The 15,671-nt window shown below is 30.7% G+C and overlaps 1 protein-coding gene across 2 annotated transcripts in view; it reads right to left on the bottom strand.

The window, feature by feature from the left end:
- Positions 1 to 15,671, bottom strand: part of LOC134708045 (condensin-2 complex subunit G2-like) — a 71,891-nt gene that overhangs the window by 53,601 nt on the left and 2,619 nt on the right. For both annotated transcript variants that reach the window (XM_063568305.1, XM_063568304.1), the window contains exons 2-7: positions 9,607 to 9,695; positions 7,972 to 8,121; positions 6,085 to 6,202; positions 3,550 to 3,704; positions 1,036 to 1,170; positions 179 to 273 (exon numbers count right to left, since the gene is read on the bottom strand). In XM_063568305.1, the coding sequence (XP_063424375.1) occupies positions 179 to 273; positions 1,036 to 1,170; positions 3,550 to 3,704; positions 6,085 to 6,202; positions 7,972 to 8,121; positions 9,607 to 9,684 (731 nt within the window). In that variant the 5' untranslated portion in view covers positions 9,685 to 9,695. The remainder of the gene's footprint in view (positions 1 to 178; positions 274 to 1,035; positions 1,171 to 3,549; positions 3,705 to 6,084; positions 6,203 to 7,971; positions 8,122 to 9,606; positions 9,696 to 15,671) is intronic.

The raw sequence follows: 15,671 nt of genomic DNA, 5'->3' as shown, positions 1-15,671 counted from the left end.
ATTAAACAAGATATAGTTTGATTTAATTTTGAATTTCTTTGTTTAATTGCAACTTTTAAGCATCACTTTTGGGTAAGGACAGCTATTAACCCTTGCAACAGGTCATTTTTGGATCCTTCAAAAATTGAAAAGACTTAATATAAGAGATACTTAACATGCTTAAGGTAAACATAAATACCTGGCTGTAGTAGATAAATGATTTTTTATTGTATTGTGCAGAATCTTTGTAAGGTCTACTTCTTGGCTTAAAATATAAGCCAGAAACCTGCATCCCTGAAAAACATGTATATATAAGCTAGAGTTAGAGGAGGGGATAAGGCCTCTGCACAATGCTAGGCGGTGTTGTCGTAGAAGTTAGAAATAAAAAGTACAGGTTCCAGCCCCGGCGACGGGGAGGAAGTTACAAATCAAATCTACTCTAACATCGTTAGGTTGATTTTCTAGGCACTTTATATATACATATATATTAAAAAAATTTAAATTAAGTCCACACTGTGCACAAATAGGAGAAAAAAAATGCTGAAAATGCACCTAATATTTATATTCAATATGAATATTCACATTTTGTCTATTACAGCATCAGATTGTTCAAAAATGTTTTCCATAGTATCCTACCATTTTCACTGTTTAATTTTCCTTGATGATCTGTTAAACAGTGAAACCAGCAGGAAACTATGGAGGATAATATGGAAAACACTTTTGAACAATTTGATGATGTAATAGACAAAATGTGAATATTCATATTTAATATAAATATTTGGTGCTTTTCAGCCTTATATATTTTCCTGTATACATATAAAGATAAATATTTACAGATTCATATATATATATGAAAATTTAACCCTACAGTGTTGTGTTTTTATGTGCCGCACAGAATAAACATGGATTTTTTTTCTTAATTCAAGCACAAGAAATGATACAAATTCCATAATTAAAAATAATTCCAAGTTGAAATAATAGCCTGTTAAATGTTGCTTTTTTTAATTTCTGTTTAACAGTATGTACATTATATATGCAATTTATAAAACCACTAACCTCAGAGCATCTAAGGTATGCAATATTGTATGTACATTGTTTCAACAGGTTTTTCAAGCTTTTACTGCTTTCATTTGTTAAATCAACTTGAATTAAAGCTTCGTGTACTGTCCACACTCTCTTTACATCCACTATCTGTAGAAAAAATATTTTTTATAGAAATTATAAATTTGGTAAAATCTTCAAACAAAACACAATCAGATAAAATTATAGGCACAAACTTCATCACCCTTTACAGGGGTGTGCAAATATTTGTTGTGAACACTTGTCCCTGGGCAAGTAAAATTGTAAATTTTACTTGCCCAGAAAATAAGTTTCTTGCCCTGATGGTCCCAATAAATATTGAAGTATTCCATTGTTAGCTAAGCCTAATATATATAATTCTTAGCACTGTTTTGCATCACAAACAAATGAAATTCATTTGATTATATGTGTAAAAATTTAGGAAAGTAGGAAATGGGTTAACATCAATGGGGCAGAAACCTAACACCAAACCAACCAATGAAATGACATGTAAAGGACAATTTTGTAGCAGTTTTTGAATAAAACTTTTAGCCAGGAGGTACATGAACATATACTAATTTTGATGACAGTGAGTAAAGAAATGGAAACCAATTAATAGATAAACTATTGTTTTTTTTGGGGTTTCTTTCAACTGACACACTAGGTTTTTTCTTGATAATTGTCTTGATGGTCAATAACATCGTCCTTCTATTTACCACTTTGACAACAAATAATGACCTTTCATCTTTAAATAAGACAAAACATTTATTTATTTCCTATCCTAGATAGCCAGGGCCAATCTGATATCGATGATGTCTGAAATTCTCGGTTCCGTTTTTTTTTTTTTTAATACTGCTTGTCCTCCATTTGCATTTAAGTTTTCTACTCGACTCATTACTCTTTTTGTCTTCCTTGTCCGGTGTTTTATTAAGTATTTATCAATCTGAATATTGATTCAAAATCTAAAGAAGGTGAATGATGGATAAAACCTATCAACGATCCCGGGTCAATGGACAAAAGCAATGCAATGTTACGAGACTCAGGTTGGCATACTTATTTTTATTTATTTTGGTAATCAATCTATTTCCGTTATTATACAATATTTTTTGTCATTTGATCTGTTATCACCCGTTCTGTAAAGCTTCATGTCCATTCAATACAAACAAACTTTTTTGTACAACATGTAAAAATTAACTTTAACATGTTTAATCTGACTATAAAAGTCTTATAACTGTTGAACAACAAACCAGAATATAAACAAGACTGTGCACACAGCCTTCCTTTTGAAGTATTGGACCTTGTAGAACAATTTTAGAGAGTTCCATACACCTAAACACAAGTTATTGCCCGGAAACTATAAATGCTTTTTTTTTTGCCCCTAATTTCTACAGAGTTGGAACCAAAACCCCTTAAATCAATCCCAACCTTCCTTTTGTGGAATTGAACCTTCTTGTAAAATTTTCATAGAGTTAAGTTATTGTCCAGAAAACCAATGACAACACAGACATCATAGCATTATAGGAACCAAAAAAAGATTTTTTTGTATAAAAACCTGGCTAAAGCACAAAAACTGAACAATGATCAATGAAAATGAGGTCATGGTCAGATAAAACCTGCGAAAGTGACATCATAAAATATCTCCATACACCAAATATAGTTGACATATTGCATATAGTATTAGAAAAGAAGACCAAAACTTAAAAAACTTCACTTCGACCACTGAACCATGAAAATAATGTCAAGGTCAAATGAAACCTGCCAGTTGGACATGTACACCTTACAATCATTCCATACACCAAATATATTAGACCTATTGCTTATAGTATCTGATATATGGAATTGACCACCAAAACTTATCCTTGTTTACTGATACATGAAAGGAGGTCCAGGTCATATTAAAACTGTGTGACAGGCATGAGGACCTTGCAAGGAAGGCACATACTTAATATAATTAACATATTACTAATGATAGGAAAGAAATTAACATTACAAACAATCTACTTTTTTTCAAGTAGTCACTGAACCATGAAAATAAGGTCAAGAACAATGGAAATGTGACAAACAAAAACTTTGTAACATAAGGAATCTGTATACAAAGTATGAAGCATACACCTTCTTAAATATTAAGCTTTTAAGAAGATAGTTGACAACAATAAACTAAAGTTGTGTTGAAATCAATACAATCAAGTATTTTTTTCCCTTTCTCCCACCTATCCTATATTTGTCCATGCCTACCCTAAGTTAAAGTCATTTTAATTAAGTTTTTTGGCTGAGCACCATTTAAGTTCAGACAATTCCCCTAATTTTAAACATCTATTGAAAATACCAATAAATTCTCTACTTATTGGGAAGGCATTTTAAGCATTTCATATTGTTAACAAAATTTAAAGCCAAAATCCAAGGAACATTCTCTTGAAACATACTTCAGCTTTGTCTTGGCTGTTTAAAAATAAATTCTTACAAATAATCAGTTTTGGCTTTTATTTTTTTCATTTGTCTGTGATTACTTACTGTTTGAGTTTGCAGACTCCTTTGCAAAAGATAGATAAATGTGTTAGACATTAATTCTTCTGCCCCCTGTATCTCTTTCTGCCACCAAACTTCAAATAAATGTGACATTGCATTTTTCAATTTTTCTGCTTTCTCTGGCAAAGGCAAAAGCAATCCTGAAATAATACAAATACATTTATCTTGTCTCTAAAGTTTATGATCCCTACTGTAGGCTTGAGCATTGTGAAATATTTAAAAGTGCATCAATTTCAAAACAGCAAAAATACTGAATAAAAGATGTGTCATTTTGTACATGTGCCAAATGGAATTTTGTGGCAAATCAATCTAAAACTTTTACAGATAATCTGCTGGCTTTGCTTTATAACATAGATTTTAATTATACACATGTAACATTTTAAACATTATTCAGTTGTTTTTTATGTTGTGCTAGCCTTAACTGTTTACAGAAAGTTCTTAACAATCCCCAAAAACCATTGTGTTGAGCGAAATAAGTCGAGTGATCTTTTAATAGGTGTACTTTTAAAAGTGCATATTTGTTCTTATTTTAACTAATATGTTTATTTAATTTGATGTGTTAGAAATGACAGAAGTGATCCTATTCACAAAAAAGCTTGAAGCCATTTATAGAAGGTGTTTAGAAAATAGTCTGTATAACTGTTGTTTTCTTGAAATTTTCAAAATCCAAAAAACAGTAATTTGAGCAACATAAACTTGATCTTGAACTCATCATAGAAGACTCAAATACTTCAGACTAAATATGTGAAGATGCCAGGTGAGCTAAAAAGCTAAAATGTACACACATCAAAGAACAGCTCTAGATAATCCAAAAAACCTAGTGTCCTGAAAGAATGAGCAGTTCTTGTTTCTTGCAAGACACAGCTGTGTTGCTAGTTATAAGTCATGTCCTGTGCAGGAGGAAAGCCATTTATGGTAATTCAAAGAAGATCATTGTAAGCAGTTGAAATATTTATTCAATAATTCATTTCATGATCTGATGTCCTCAGAAACTAACAGTAAGGCAACCACTGTTTGACTTTAAGGGGGGTTATGGTTTTTCTAGAGAAAAAAAATGTGATCACCGATTTGATTGAAAAAAATATTCTGGTCAAGCAAATGACAAAAAAAAAAAATATTCTGAATCCAGATTTTCCACATACCTTACAGTGTTAGATATTAAAAAAATAAAATTTGATTGAAAGTGTTGAAAAACTAAATAAAATTAATAACATTTTGCATGAAAAAATTCTGACTCATACAAAACACCATTCCCCTCCCCTTTTGAAGTTAAATGGTTTCTCCCTAATACAAGAATTCATATATATGATGCATTTAAAAGTAAGCATAACATGTCTCTGTGAACTGTGAAAACTTCAGCAGTTGCTAAAAGTATAGAAATGTCAAAAGGCAAGTGGTAAATCAAATTTTATACCATCTTGTTTTGATCTATAATGTCAGTACCTATGATTTTATGTTTACAAAAAATAAAAAAATTGCTCACCTTAATTTTCAAGCTTCGTCTCAAAAATTTGCAAATAATTTTTTTTTATCAAAATTTTTAAATTGCTTGCTCTCCCCAATTTTTTAGTGGAAAAATCTATGGCCTAATTAGTTTGTTTTATCAACATGTTCAAGAATATGCATTAGAGAAAAAAATCTGTGTACAAGGTGAATCTCCTGATTTTGATGATGTATGTAGAGTGGGGCACCCATATTCGCCGGGGACACAATTTCGCCGTTTTATGATTTTGAGGTGTAAAAACATCAAAGGATGACTGAAATGGAAGACATATACCGGTAAATGATATTATAAAACAAATATGATTATTTTTTAAAACTGAGACAAAATTGCAGCACTTACTGAAAATCACAGAAAAACGGACAACGATTTTCAGCCAATTTCCTGAAGAAAAAACACATATTCAAAGAAGTATTTCTAAGTAATTCTTTGACTGAATGCCCTAAATTTTAGTTCTTAACACCTTTGAAATGTCTGCTATTCATCTATAATCGATTTGATCAATGTTGTTTAAAGCTGCGGTTATTTGGTTTTATATAGATGTGTAAAAACTGTGAATATGTGACCCCCATTGACAAAAAAAAAAATCAGGAAATTTCAAACACCCTTTAATCTAATTTTTCAGATGATTATATTCAAACAAACACGTTTTCAAGCTTAAGAATATTTTGCATTTGAAATTATCTTCATATATAAACATCAGTATACTTTCAAAAACATTTAGACCTGCACATAAACTGTAGAAAACATGAAAAGATGTGGCGAAAATGAGCACCCCACTCTACGGCAATCAAGTTTACTTAAAGGTATGAGTACCTAGATAATCCAATAAACAGTTTAAAACAAGATAAAACCTTAAAAAGAAAGATGAAATTATCAAGCACAGTATTACATGTGGCTCTTTCAACCCAATTAAGATTTTAGTTTTAAAAGAAATTATATACTGTACAGCAACCCCTCCTCCTTTTTAGGACACAAGGGCATTTTTTAAACTGTTTCATGTAAATAATAAAAAGTACCATTTAGGACAACTGAAGTGGAATATAAGGAGACAGGAACATATATTTCTTGCTGATTTATAGCTGCTGATGCTAGGTTTACAACTCCTTCCAAAACTTCTAGCAATTTCTCTAATTCCTGTAAATCAGAAAAGCATACTTAAAGTAAGATATATATGGTATTTACTTAATAATCTACTTAATACATGACATGCAAACATCTGCAGTGGATAAACCATGCAATTCTCCTCTTTAAAACCTGATGAGACAATAAAACCAGACAAAACAATATTTAATTTGAAATCTGTCATTCAGAAGGTCTATCAGATATTGGCAAATGACTGAAGAAAATGGGTTTAATCCAATTTAAAACTTTAAAAGCTGTTACTCAACTTGACAAAGTGTCCAGTAAATAATCCATTTTTTATAAGATAAGATAAGATAAGATTTATTTTATTAAAGTGTCACCATCCATTACAATATCAATATATATATATACACATAAAGTCATAAGAACCCAACATTTATGTAAAAGGGTGCCAGCCGAAAATGACTTATGAGACACTATCATTAAAACAAACATCTAATACATACATAAAAGGACAGCTTTAATACATTTAAAATGTATTTTGTAAATTAAAAAATAAATAAATAACAAAACATACATAATTTCTAGATGACATGTTTTCGTCGATAAAACATATGATAAAGGGAACTAGCTAAAAGAGGAACCATATATATATATGAAACAAGAAACAAACAAAATGACCCTAAAAATTGGTTTTCAGTCCAGTTCAGTCCCCACATTAACTCGACCAAATGTCTGGTAAAGTTTAAAATACCTTGGGAAGTACTGGGTAAAATCCTTGTTCATTTAGTGTTGGGAAGGAAAATGTGGTTCTATGGTGATATAGTACAAAAAAGCAAGTTCAATCAATCAGTTGATAATCACTGGTTGAAAATATTCCTAAAACATGAAACAGTGAATTTGACAAGAATGAGATGTACTTCGGTGTGCATCTGAACTCTCATCATGAAAGTTTTTTTTAGGGGGATGAGTGACTATCACATGGTAGAGTAAATATAGGTTACTGGGTGGGTGGTCAAAGTTTGGCCTTGCTTTGGTGGTCATCTTCACATATCAGTCAGAGATATAACTCTATAGGGTTATTCCAGGAAATAACTTGTGTGTGTTATTACAGATACTTTCACCTTAAATTTTCTAAATCTGTAATAACATATGCTTGTTATTTGTAAAATTACTTCATTTATAGTGGGCTCTTGGGAACTCTTGAGACTTTGCGCAGAAACTAAATGCATAGTCTTGATAACTATTTTTTAGTCCACAATAACAAATGTATGTTATTTTCCTGTAATAACCCTATAGAGTTATATCCCTGACTGCATAAACCATACAAATTTATTTCACATTTAACAATGTTTAACATGATTCTGTTATGTTAAGAACTTATATCTACATTTGTAAATCATCATAGAAAAATAGATTCTACAAAATGTATGCATGTATATGTACATGTACATGTAATGCACAATATGTAAACAATTGCTTCTGTTGTGTTAAAATAACATCAGAGAAGGTAAAAAGGAAACTTGAGTAATTGTTCTAAGTTTTAACATGTTATACAGACTGACAGTCAGTGGATGAATGGACAAATGTAAACCATAATTAGACTGGCTTTTAAAAACAGCAATTGATGAAATAAGTCTTGTGAATTCAGTCAAACCTACATTTATAACCATTTACATAAGTTTCATTATAACAGAATAGGAAAATTAACTTTACAACAGGGGTGATCTACCAGTTTAGGCATTTCTACAAAAATGGGTCTAAAAAAATGGGACTAGACAAATAGAGTTGACCTTTTTGACTATATTAACAATATGTACCTCTTGCATTTGATCTTCATTCTCTTCTGCAACCTCTAAACTCATAAATGTAGTGGCACATTTCTGTTGTATACTGTCCCATAATTTATCCAGTTGAGGCTTGCTACAGCCACTCAACACCTCTTGTAAATCATGCCCATCTGTTTTGCACTAAAGAAAAATCAAAGTACTGACATACTGAACATCGGATGACAGCAAGTTATTGTTGATTGTCACAAGTACTTGTCTCAGAAAAAAAATCACATCTCTATTCATGTTCAGATATATATTTATTTCTGCTACAAGTTCGTGCGTGAATGATGAATAAATGACAAGGAAATCAGCCTCACCATAATAAATTTTATATTGTAGTGATACAAATCAGTATACTTTGGTTTGTTGCTATATATTATAATAATATTTGTATATAACGTATGGGTACCCAAATTGCACCGAGTACCCAAATTGCACCTATTTAGAAAAAAATAGCAACAGAAATCTTACAAGATTTCCTAGAGACTAAACATTTTGTATTTTTATGATTTGATACTATGCACGTCTTTCAACATAGGTAAACATATTTAGATATATACAAAACGTTCACAGTATTTATCAACAGATGGACTGTTTACTGAAAAAAGCAAAATGTACGAAAACGTCATCATGCGACGTCATCAAAACGTCATCTTTTTAAAATTAGCAAATACAATATTGTATAAGTATCCATTTCGTAAAATATGAAGAGTAAGCATGGACTAATATCCAATTGTTCAAAATATTTGAAAAAATTAAACAAAAGCTCGGTTATTAGACGTTTGACGATGTGAATTTAAGCATGGATGCAATTTGGGTACTCCTCATTACAGGATCATGGGTAGTTTGGAGGTTGATTCAAACCCATTTTTTGTATGACTCAATATGGATTAAAAATTAAATTGGTGTACCGATTCATTAAAGAAGGATAGGGCTACAAAATAAACACATTAAGGACATTTATTTCTTGATCATAAAAAAACGTAGGTGAAAAAACTGTCAAAATAGGTGCAATTTGGGTACCGTCACGTTATAACAGTTACATGTATATATTATTTTCATGCATTTGTATGTCTTTTTACTATACTACTTTAATTATAGTGCAGTAGAAGTTTATAGTGGATACTCATCTGAATAAATAAATTTTTCTAATAGAATACATTGTATGGATTTGAGTAGGCATTCATTCATATTTTCTCGCAACATGTTCTTGAGATATTCTTCCACACTTGTTAACACAATTTTTTTTATATCTGTTTTTTTTTTAAATAATGATTAATTTTGATTCTGATTCTTGAATGTTATGGTCCATCCTTGAATTAACGACATATTGTGTCTATCTTAAGCTTTTAGCTCAGTATGTTTTTGAACATGTTGAAAATGACCCAACTTTTAATCTATGTGAATTCATTTTGTTTTATTACCAATTTTCATGGATTGTTAGGTAAAATCATATTTTTAATTGTGGATATTTATATTAAATTCATGTTTTGCAAATTCTGCATAAAAGCCAAAAAGTGCTGATTACTTAAATTCATGATAAACCAACACTAACAAAGACAGTTTCAAACATATAATAATGAATCAGCTTTAAATTACAGATTCCACTTACATTGTACTTACCAATTTCAAGAAAGAGACAAACTGATCAAGTTCTCCCCTTTCTGCAACACTTATCAATTCTTCTCGTGCCTTCTGCATGTTTAAAAGTTCTATAAATAAAATTTGATAATAAAGTTAAGTGCATTTGTAAAGACCATGCCTACAACTTTTCAGAATCTTTATGACTGACTATTTCAGCCATGTTGGCAAAAAAGTTGATCTAGTCTTACTAATTACAACAAATGTTACTGATAATTTTTGCTGTTTTGAGTTTCTCTTTCTCATGATAACAGACAAAAAGGAATGAGATGCCAAATTGACAGTGAACTGGATTTTGTGAATTTTGCTATATTCTATGGTCCAATATTAATCCACCATGGACAATAAATCATGAAAGGTGAAAAAGAAAATTGTTAATACATCATGATCATGTCATGTACATGTAATAAACTGTTATCTCAGAGATACGTCTTGTAATTTCGATAATGCAAATGTTGAAACTGCAATAGGCAAGCAACACTTTAGGAAAAAATGTGTAAGGGTTCCGCGGAACCCAGTGTCTCGCCTACTTTTGCTGTAAATCACAGGCTAAACAAAAATGAGGAAAAAAATCAATAAAAATATTCCTCTTGATACTATCTTATGATTGTAAGAAGCTTCTGTCCAAGTTTGGTAAAAATCTAGAATAATTAATGAATCTAATAAATGTTTTGAAAACTTTAACTGCAGACTGTATGTAATGTTCACTGGAAGAAAATCTAAGTCCATTTAAAAGTAAAAAAACAGAAAAAATGGAGTTGTCTTTTTACAAAATTTACTTCTGGATACTATCTAATGATCATAAATAAGCTTTTGTCCAAGTTTAGTACAAACCCAGGATAGTTTAAGAAAGTTATTAAAATTTTAAAAACTTTTACCACAGAGTGAATGTTATGTTTCCCCGTAGAAAAACTAAGTCCATTTAAAAGTAAAATACAGAAAAAATGGATTCATTTGTTTACAAAATTTACTTCTGGATACTATCTTATGATCATAAGCAAGTTTCTGTCCAAGTTTGGAACAAACCAAGGATAGTTTAAGAAAGTTATTAAAATTCTAAAAACTTTAACCTCAGAGTGAATGTAATGTTTCCCCGCAGAAAAAACTAAGTCCATTTATAAGTAAAATACAGAAAAAATAGAATTTTATTTTTACAAAATTTACTTCTGGATACTATCTTATGATCATAAACAAGCTTCTGACCAAGTTTGATAGAAATCCATTATAGTTTAAGAAAGTTATTAAAATTTCAAAAACTTTAACCGCAGAGTGAATATTTGTGGACGCCGCCGACGACGACGCTGACGCAAAGTAGGATCGCTTAGTCTCGCTTTTTCGACTAAAGTCGAAGGCTCGACAAAAATGCACATTAATTCCAAAAAAGATCTCATCTTTTTGATATACAAAGTACATTTAACTTTATATCTAGCGGATGTCAGGCCTTAAAAAATTTTCAAACTACACAGTTTAGTCTGTTCACAGAGTAGTTTGTAAGGTGAAAATATGGCCAGCATATATATTTGTTAATTTGTTACAATGTATGATGAACATTAAAGTCAATGGACCATGACTGAAGGCTAATCAATCTCCATAGAAATGAGATGTGCCAATGGTAATACAGCTGCATTCCAAATACCATTGAATGCTTCTTTAAGTAATTTCATAGGGATGTAAAAGCTTTGACCGTGCATACATTTTTAGAATGAAGTGCTTCCGCGCTTCATACAAACTGAACTTTGTTTTTTTAATATTTGGTCAAAGTTTTACAACCCAATGAATATAATAATAGTTATAATAAATTCTTATTTTAAAGAGGGTAACTCAATTAGAACTAGTCTAGTTTTCATTGAGGCCCTCAAACAAAATACATACATACAGTTAACATTCATTCATACATTAAAAAACAATATATATTAATTTACAATATGGACCATAATTTGGTATTCGGCCTTTGGTTTCTTTTTGCATCCTTTTTTATAAGTTCTAAAACTTTAACTTTTATTCTGTGGGTTGTGTTGGTGTTAGAATAGTATTAATGGAACAATTGAGTTTTTCGAGGAAAAAATTAATACATTTTGATTCACCGTTTACGTGACAGGAAACCAAACTTTATTTTCTTTATTTTGCACAATACATGTAGGTTTTGAAAGACATAAATGAACACCATTACTAGTCAGGGGTCGAAATTGGCGCTGGTTCGGTGGTCCGAGACCAGTAGAATTGGTGTCGGACCAGTATATGTTGTCAGTTTGTGGTCCAGGGAGCAGTAGAAATTTTTCGTTAAAATCACTGATTACATCTCTATCTTGGTTTGTTTACAAAAAAAATAAACCTGAGAAATTATATTTAGGGTACTATTTTAAAAGTATTTAATTAATATCTCAGGTGAGCGCACTAAACAACAACACAAAATGTGGAAATGTTTAGATGGAGTTAAAACGATGGGCAAAAAAAGCAAATTAATTAAGCGACATTCAAAAGGAAGATTTTTCAAACTGACAAAAGGAAACGTAAATATAAAATAACCTTGGAAAAAGATGGTTAAATTGTAAAGTCGATCGTAATGTAATGCATTGTTAAGCATGTGAACAATTTGCATTGACAGACCTAGAGGAGAAATGTATTTTATAAAGGGAGCTTCAAATTTTAAGCAAGATTTTGTACTTGCTCATGAACAAACAGAACAGCACAAAAATCTACTGGAATAAAGAAGAGGGAAGCAGCTGAGGAAAATAAAACTAAACATCTGTCATATTTTTTAGTGGTTATCTGCAGGACCAGTAAATTTTAAGTCCACTGGTCCGGCTGGCCAGTACACTAAAAAGCTTAAATTCGATCCCTGCTAGTGTTACTTGCTTCATGTTAATATTTAAAATCTATTTTCAATGTTAAATTAAAAAACGTTTTTTAAATGCGATAGGAAACCATAAGAAACTAAAAGCATTTTTTTAGCTTTATTTTATTGCAAAATCTGCTTAAAATAATCTGAACAGTATACTTTTTCTTAAAATCCATCTTAAATGTAACAGTATAAAAAAAACTCCTAAATATGTGCTTGTTTTGAAAACAATTTAGTACAATTTATTCAGAAATTTCCATATTTTCTTCATTGATACAGGATACCATAATCTTTGTATCTTGATGTTTTAGCCAAAAAAATGTATTTATATTTGGTTTTGAAATTCCAGTTATATACAATTTATTCCAAATCATTGGCAATGTAAAATTCTTTAAATCTAGTAAAGAAAAAAACTTCTAACTTGGAATTAAAATCTTTAAAATAGGCACCATGTGATATTTGTGACCTGTACATGGTTTCCACATTTTAACCTACTTTAGTGGGCTAAAATCAATAAAGTACTTCCTTTCAAATCATGAATGGTAAAAGTTTACTTCTAATTTGACAAATGTATTGCATTTCTGAAAAGTGTTTGCAGAACATGATTAAAAAAAAAATTATTTTAAATTGTGACAAAGATACCAACTTTGTACATGTATATTAACATGTATTTTTTATTAAATTATCTTTATTCACCTAAAATATCCAGTAATATTTACTGCTGAAGCAAAATCAATCCAACGAGCATCAGCACAATGATAAGAGACGTAATGTCCATTGAATTTTCCAAGGATCCTTTACATCGTTATCCGGACACAAAGTGTGCTATAACGTCTGTCAAATCTGAAATCGATTTTGTCAAGTCATTGGGCATTTATTTTCACTCAAGATCGTATGTAACATTATGCACATAGGAAAAGTATTAGAACCCCCGACACGATCTCTTTAAAAAATTGTATTTTCCTTTTTTAAACAAGACTAAACAAGTCTACAGATTATGTTTGCTAACATCCCGTTGGAAACATAAACAATGTTAGACCTAGTATTCCATACGGTAAGGGTGTGAGGCCATGGAAAATTAATTGTTGGTTTCCCCTAACATGGGGAAATTTGAAAGACCCGGCAGGCAGTTTTTTTTTTTTTTTTTTTGTTTTTTTTTGTTACCATGCATAATTTTATATCTATATGTTTTGTTTCTATAGTGGAACTATAAACTTGCATAGTTTCAACACTTAAGAATGTCTCTGCCAAAAAAAAAAAAAAAAAAAAAAAAATTATATTTTTTTATATTTATTTTTTTTTGCAATAAAATTAAATGACTCGGCGGTTAAAAAATGACCCGGTCGGGTTAGGGGAAACCATCAATTATTTTTCCATGGCGTGATCACATGTTAGTCACATGAAATGATTAGAACTTTACAACAAAAAACAATTTAAATATTATTATTTGAAAGCAGAAGTTACGAATTTGCCAGTATCTATAAATCAGTCAGCGTTATGGCAGATTTTACAGTATTGTGTTCTGTCTCCTACTTTCATGTTGCTAACGTGACGGAGACAAAAATGAGTAACGTTAGCGACATTTGGACATGTCACATGAGCAACAACATCTTTAAAAGTTAAAATGTATGCACACAGTGATGTTTAATATGTGCCTGGAGTAATAAAATTGTACAGTCTGGTTTAGAATTTCTAAATATACAGAATGTCATTTGCAGGTGTACTTTATATCAAATGAATACACAAGAAACCAAAAAAATAGTAACGTTAGCGACATTTGGACATGTCACATGAGCAACAACATCTTTAAAAGTTAAAATGTATGCAAACAGTGATGTTTAATATGTGCCTGGAGTAATAAAATTGTACAATCTGGTTTAGAATTTCTAAATATACAGAATGTCATATGCAGGTGTACTTTATATCAAATGAATACACAAGAACCCAATTCGTAATAGTAACATTAGCAACATCTACTATCATGATATTACGTTTTGTTGCGAATGTCTTTTTGATGGACGGAATACATTTAAGGTCCTCTTGTAACGATATTACATACAACTTGCCTTCTTTGCTTCCCCATCATGTGAAGGAACTGACTCCGAATCTATTTCTGCAAAGGGCGATATCGTAACTCCTATACAGGAGAGTTACAGATCTAAATATATGTTGCTCACGTGACACTGATTTGGACGGAAACCTAGAGCAGTAACGTTTGCAAAAAATAAAACAGCCAATGATATTGATTCCTCAAGTCCTTTGACCCCCTTACGTCATCCAAATTTAATATGATTGTTATTTTCAATTATTTATAAAACCCGGGATAAAAATAACTACAATTGGCTGTCTGAGAACCAACAAGAAAATTGCGATTGTGACATACCACAATGGACGGAAAAGACGTGACGTTAGCAACAATATTATTAAATTACCTTTTTTAGCCTTTACCAATAAAAATCTGCCTTAAAGTTATGAGTAAAACACAAAAGAAGACTTTTTATTAAAATATAAGTCCATGTTATTAGGCTCCACTTATAAATAATACTTAAAAATTCCACTCCAAATAAGCTGGATGTCAGTAAAGTAGGTCATGATGTCTATTCCATGTCCAATATTTTGAAATTGAAAACCCTCTAATTCCAACAAAAAACACAAACACAGAGTAATTTTTATTTTTATTTACTCAGAAAGACACATTTTATTCAATAACATAATGCATTACTCCATTACACAGTCTGTTTCACAGTTTCAGCAATTGCTTTTTTGATGGATACACATAAACAATAATTCATTCTTATTGTAAAATCTGCCTCATGCACTTCGGAAGCGAAAAGTAACGCTAGAAACGACACAAAAATACGGTTGTATAATCTTCGAAATTTGTTAATTTCAATTTTTTTTCTAGGGAAGAGTAGCATACACTTGTATGTTGATAAAAATAAAGGCATTTTTAGATGTAGTTACAACTTTTCTTACAGTAATACACAATTTAATCAATTTTCTATCGTTATAGGAAACGAGCCCAATACTATAGCAAATTATGGTCCATATATATTCAGTCTGAACCAAAAACTTTTTCAACTACAAGTCTGAAGACCAATATTCTGACATTTTTCTTATTGGGCCAAACAAAATTTTTCAAAAAATTACTAGTCCGAATGAAATTTTACTAGTCTGGGGCATCGGACTAGTGGCTAACCGTGCAGAC

The sequence above is a fragment of the Mytilus trossulus genome, chromosome 2, assembly GCF_036588685.1.
Source record: "Mytilus trossulus isolate FHL-02 chromosome 2, PNRI_Mtr1.1.1.hap1, whole genome shotgun sequence".
Lineage (NCBI taxonomy): Eukaryota > Metazoa > Mollusca > Bivalvia > Mytilida > Mytilidae > Mytilus > Mytilus trossulus.
This window is presented reverse-complemented; position numbering and strand designations above follow the sequence as displayed.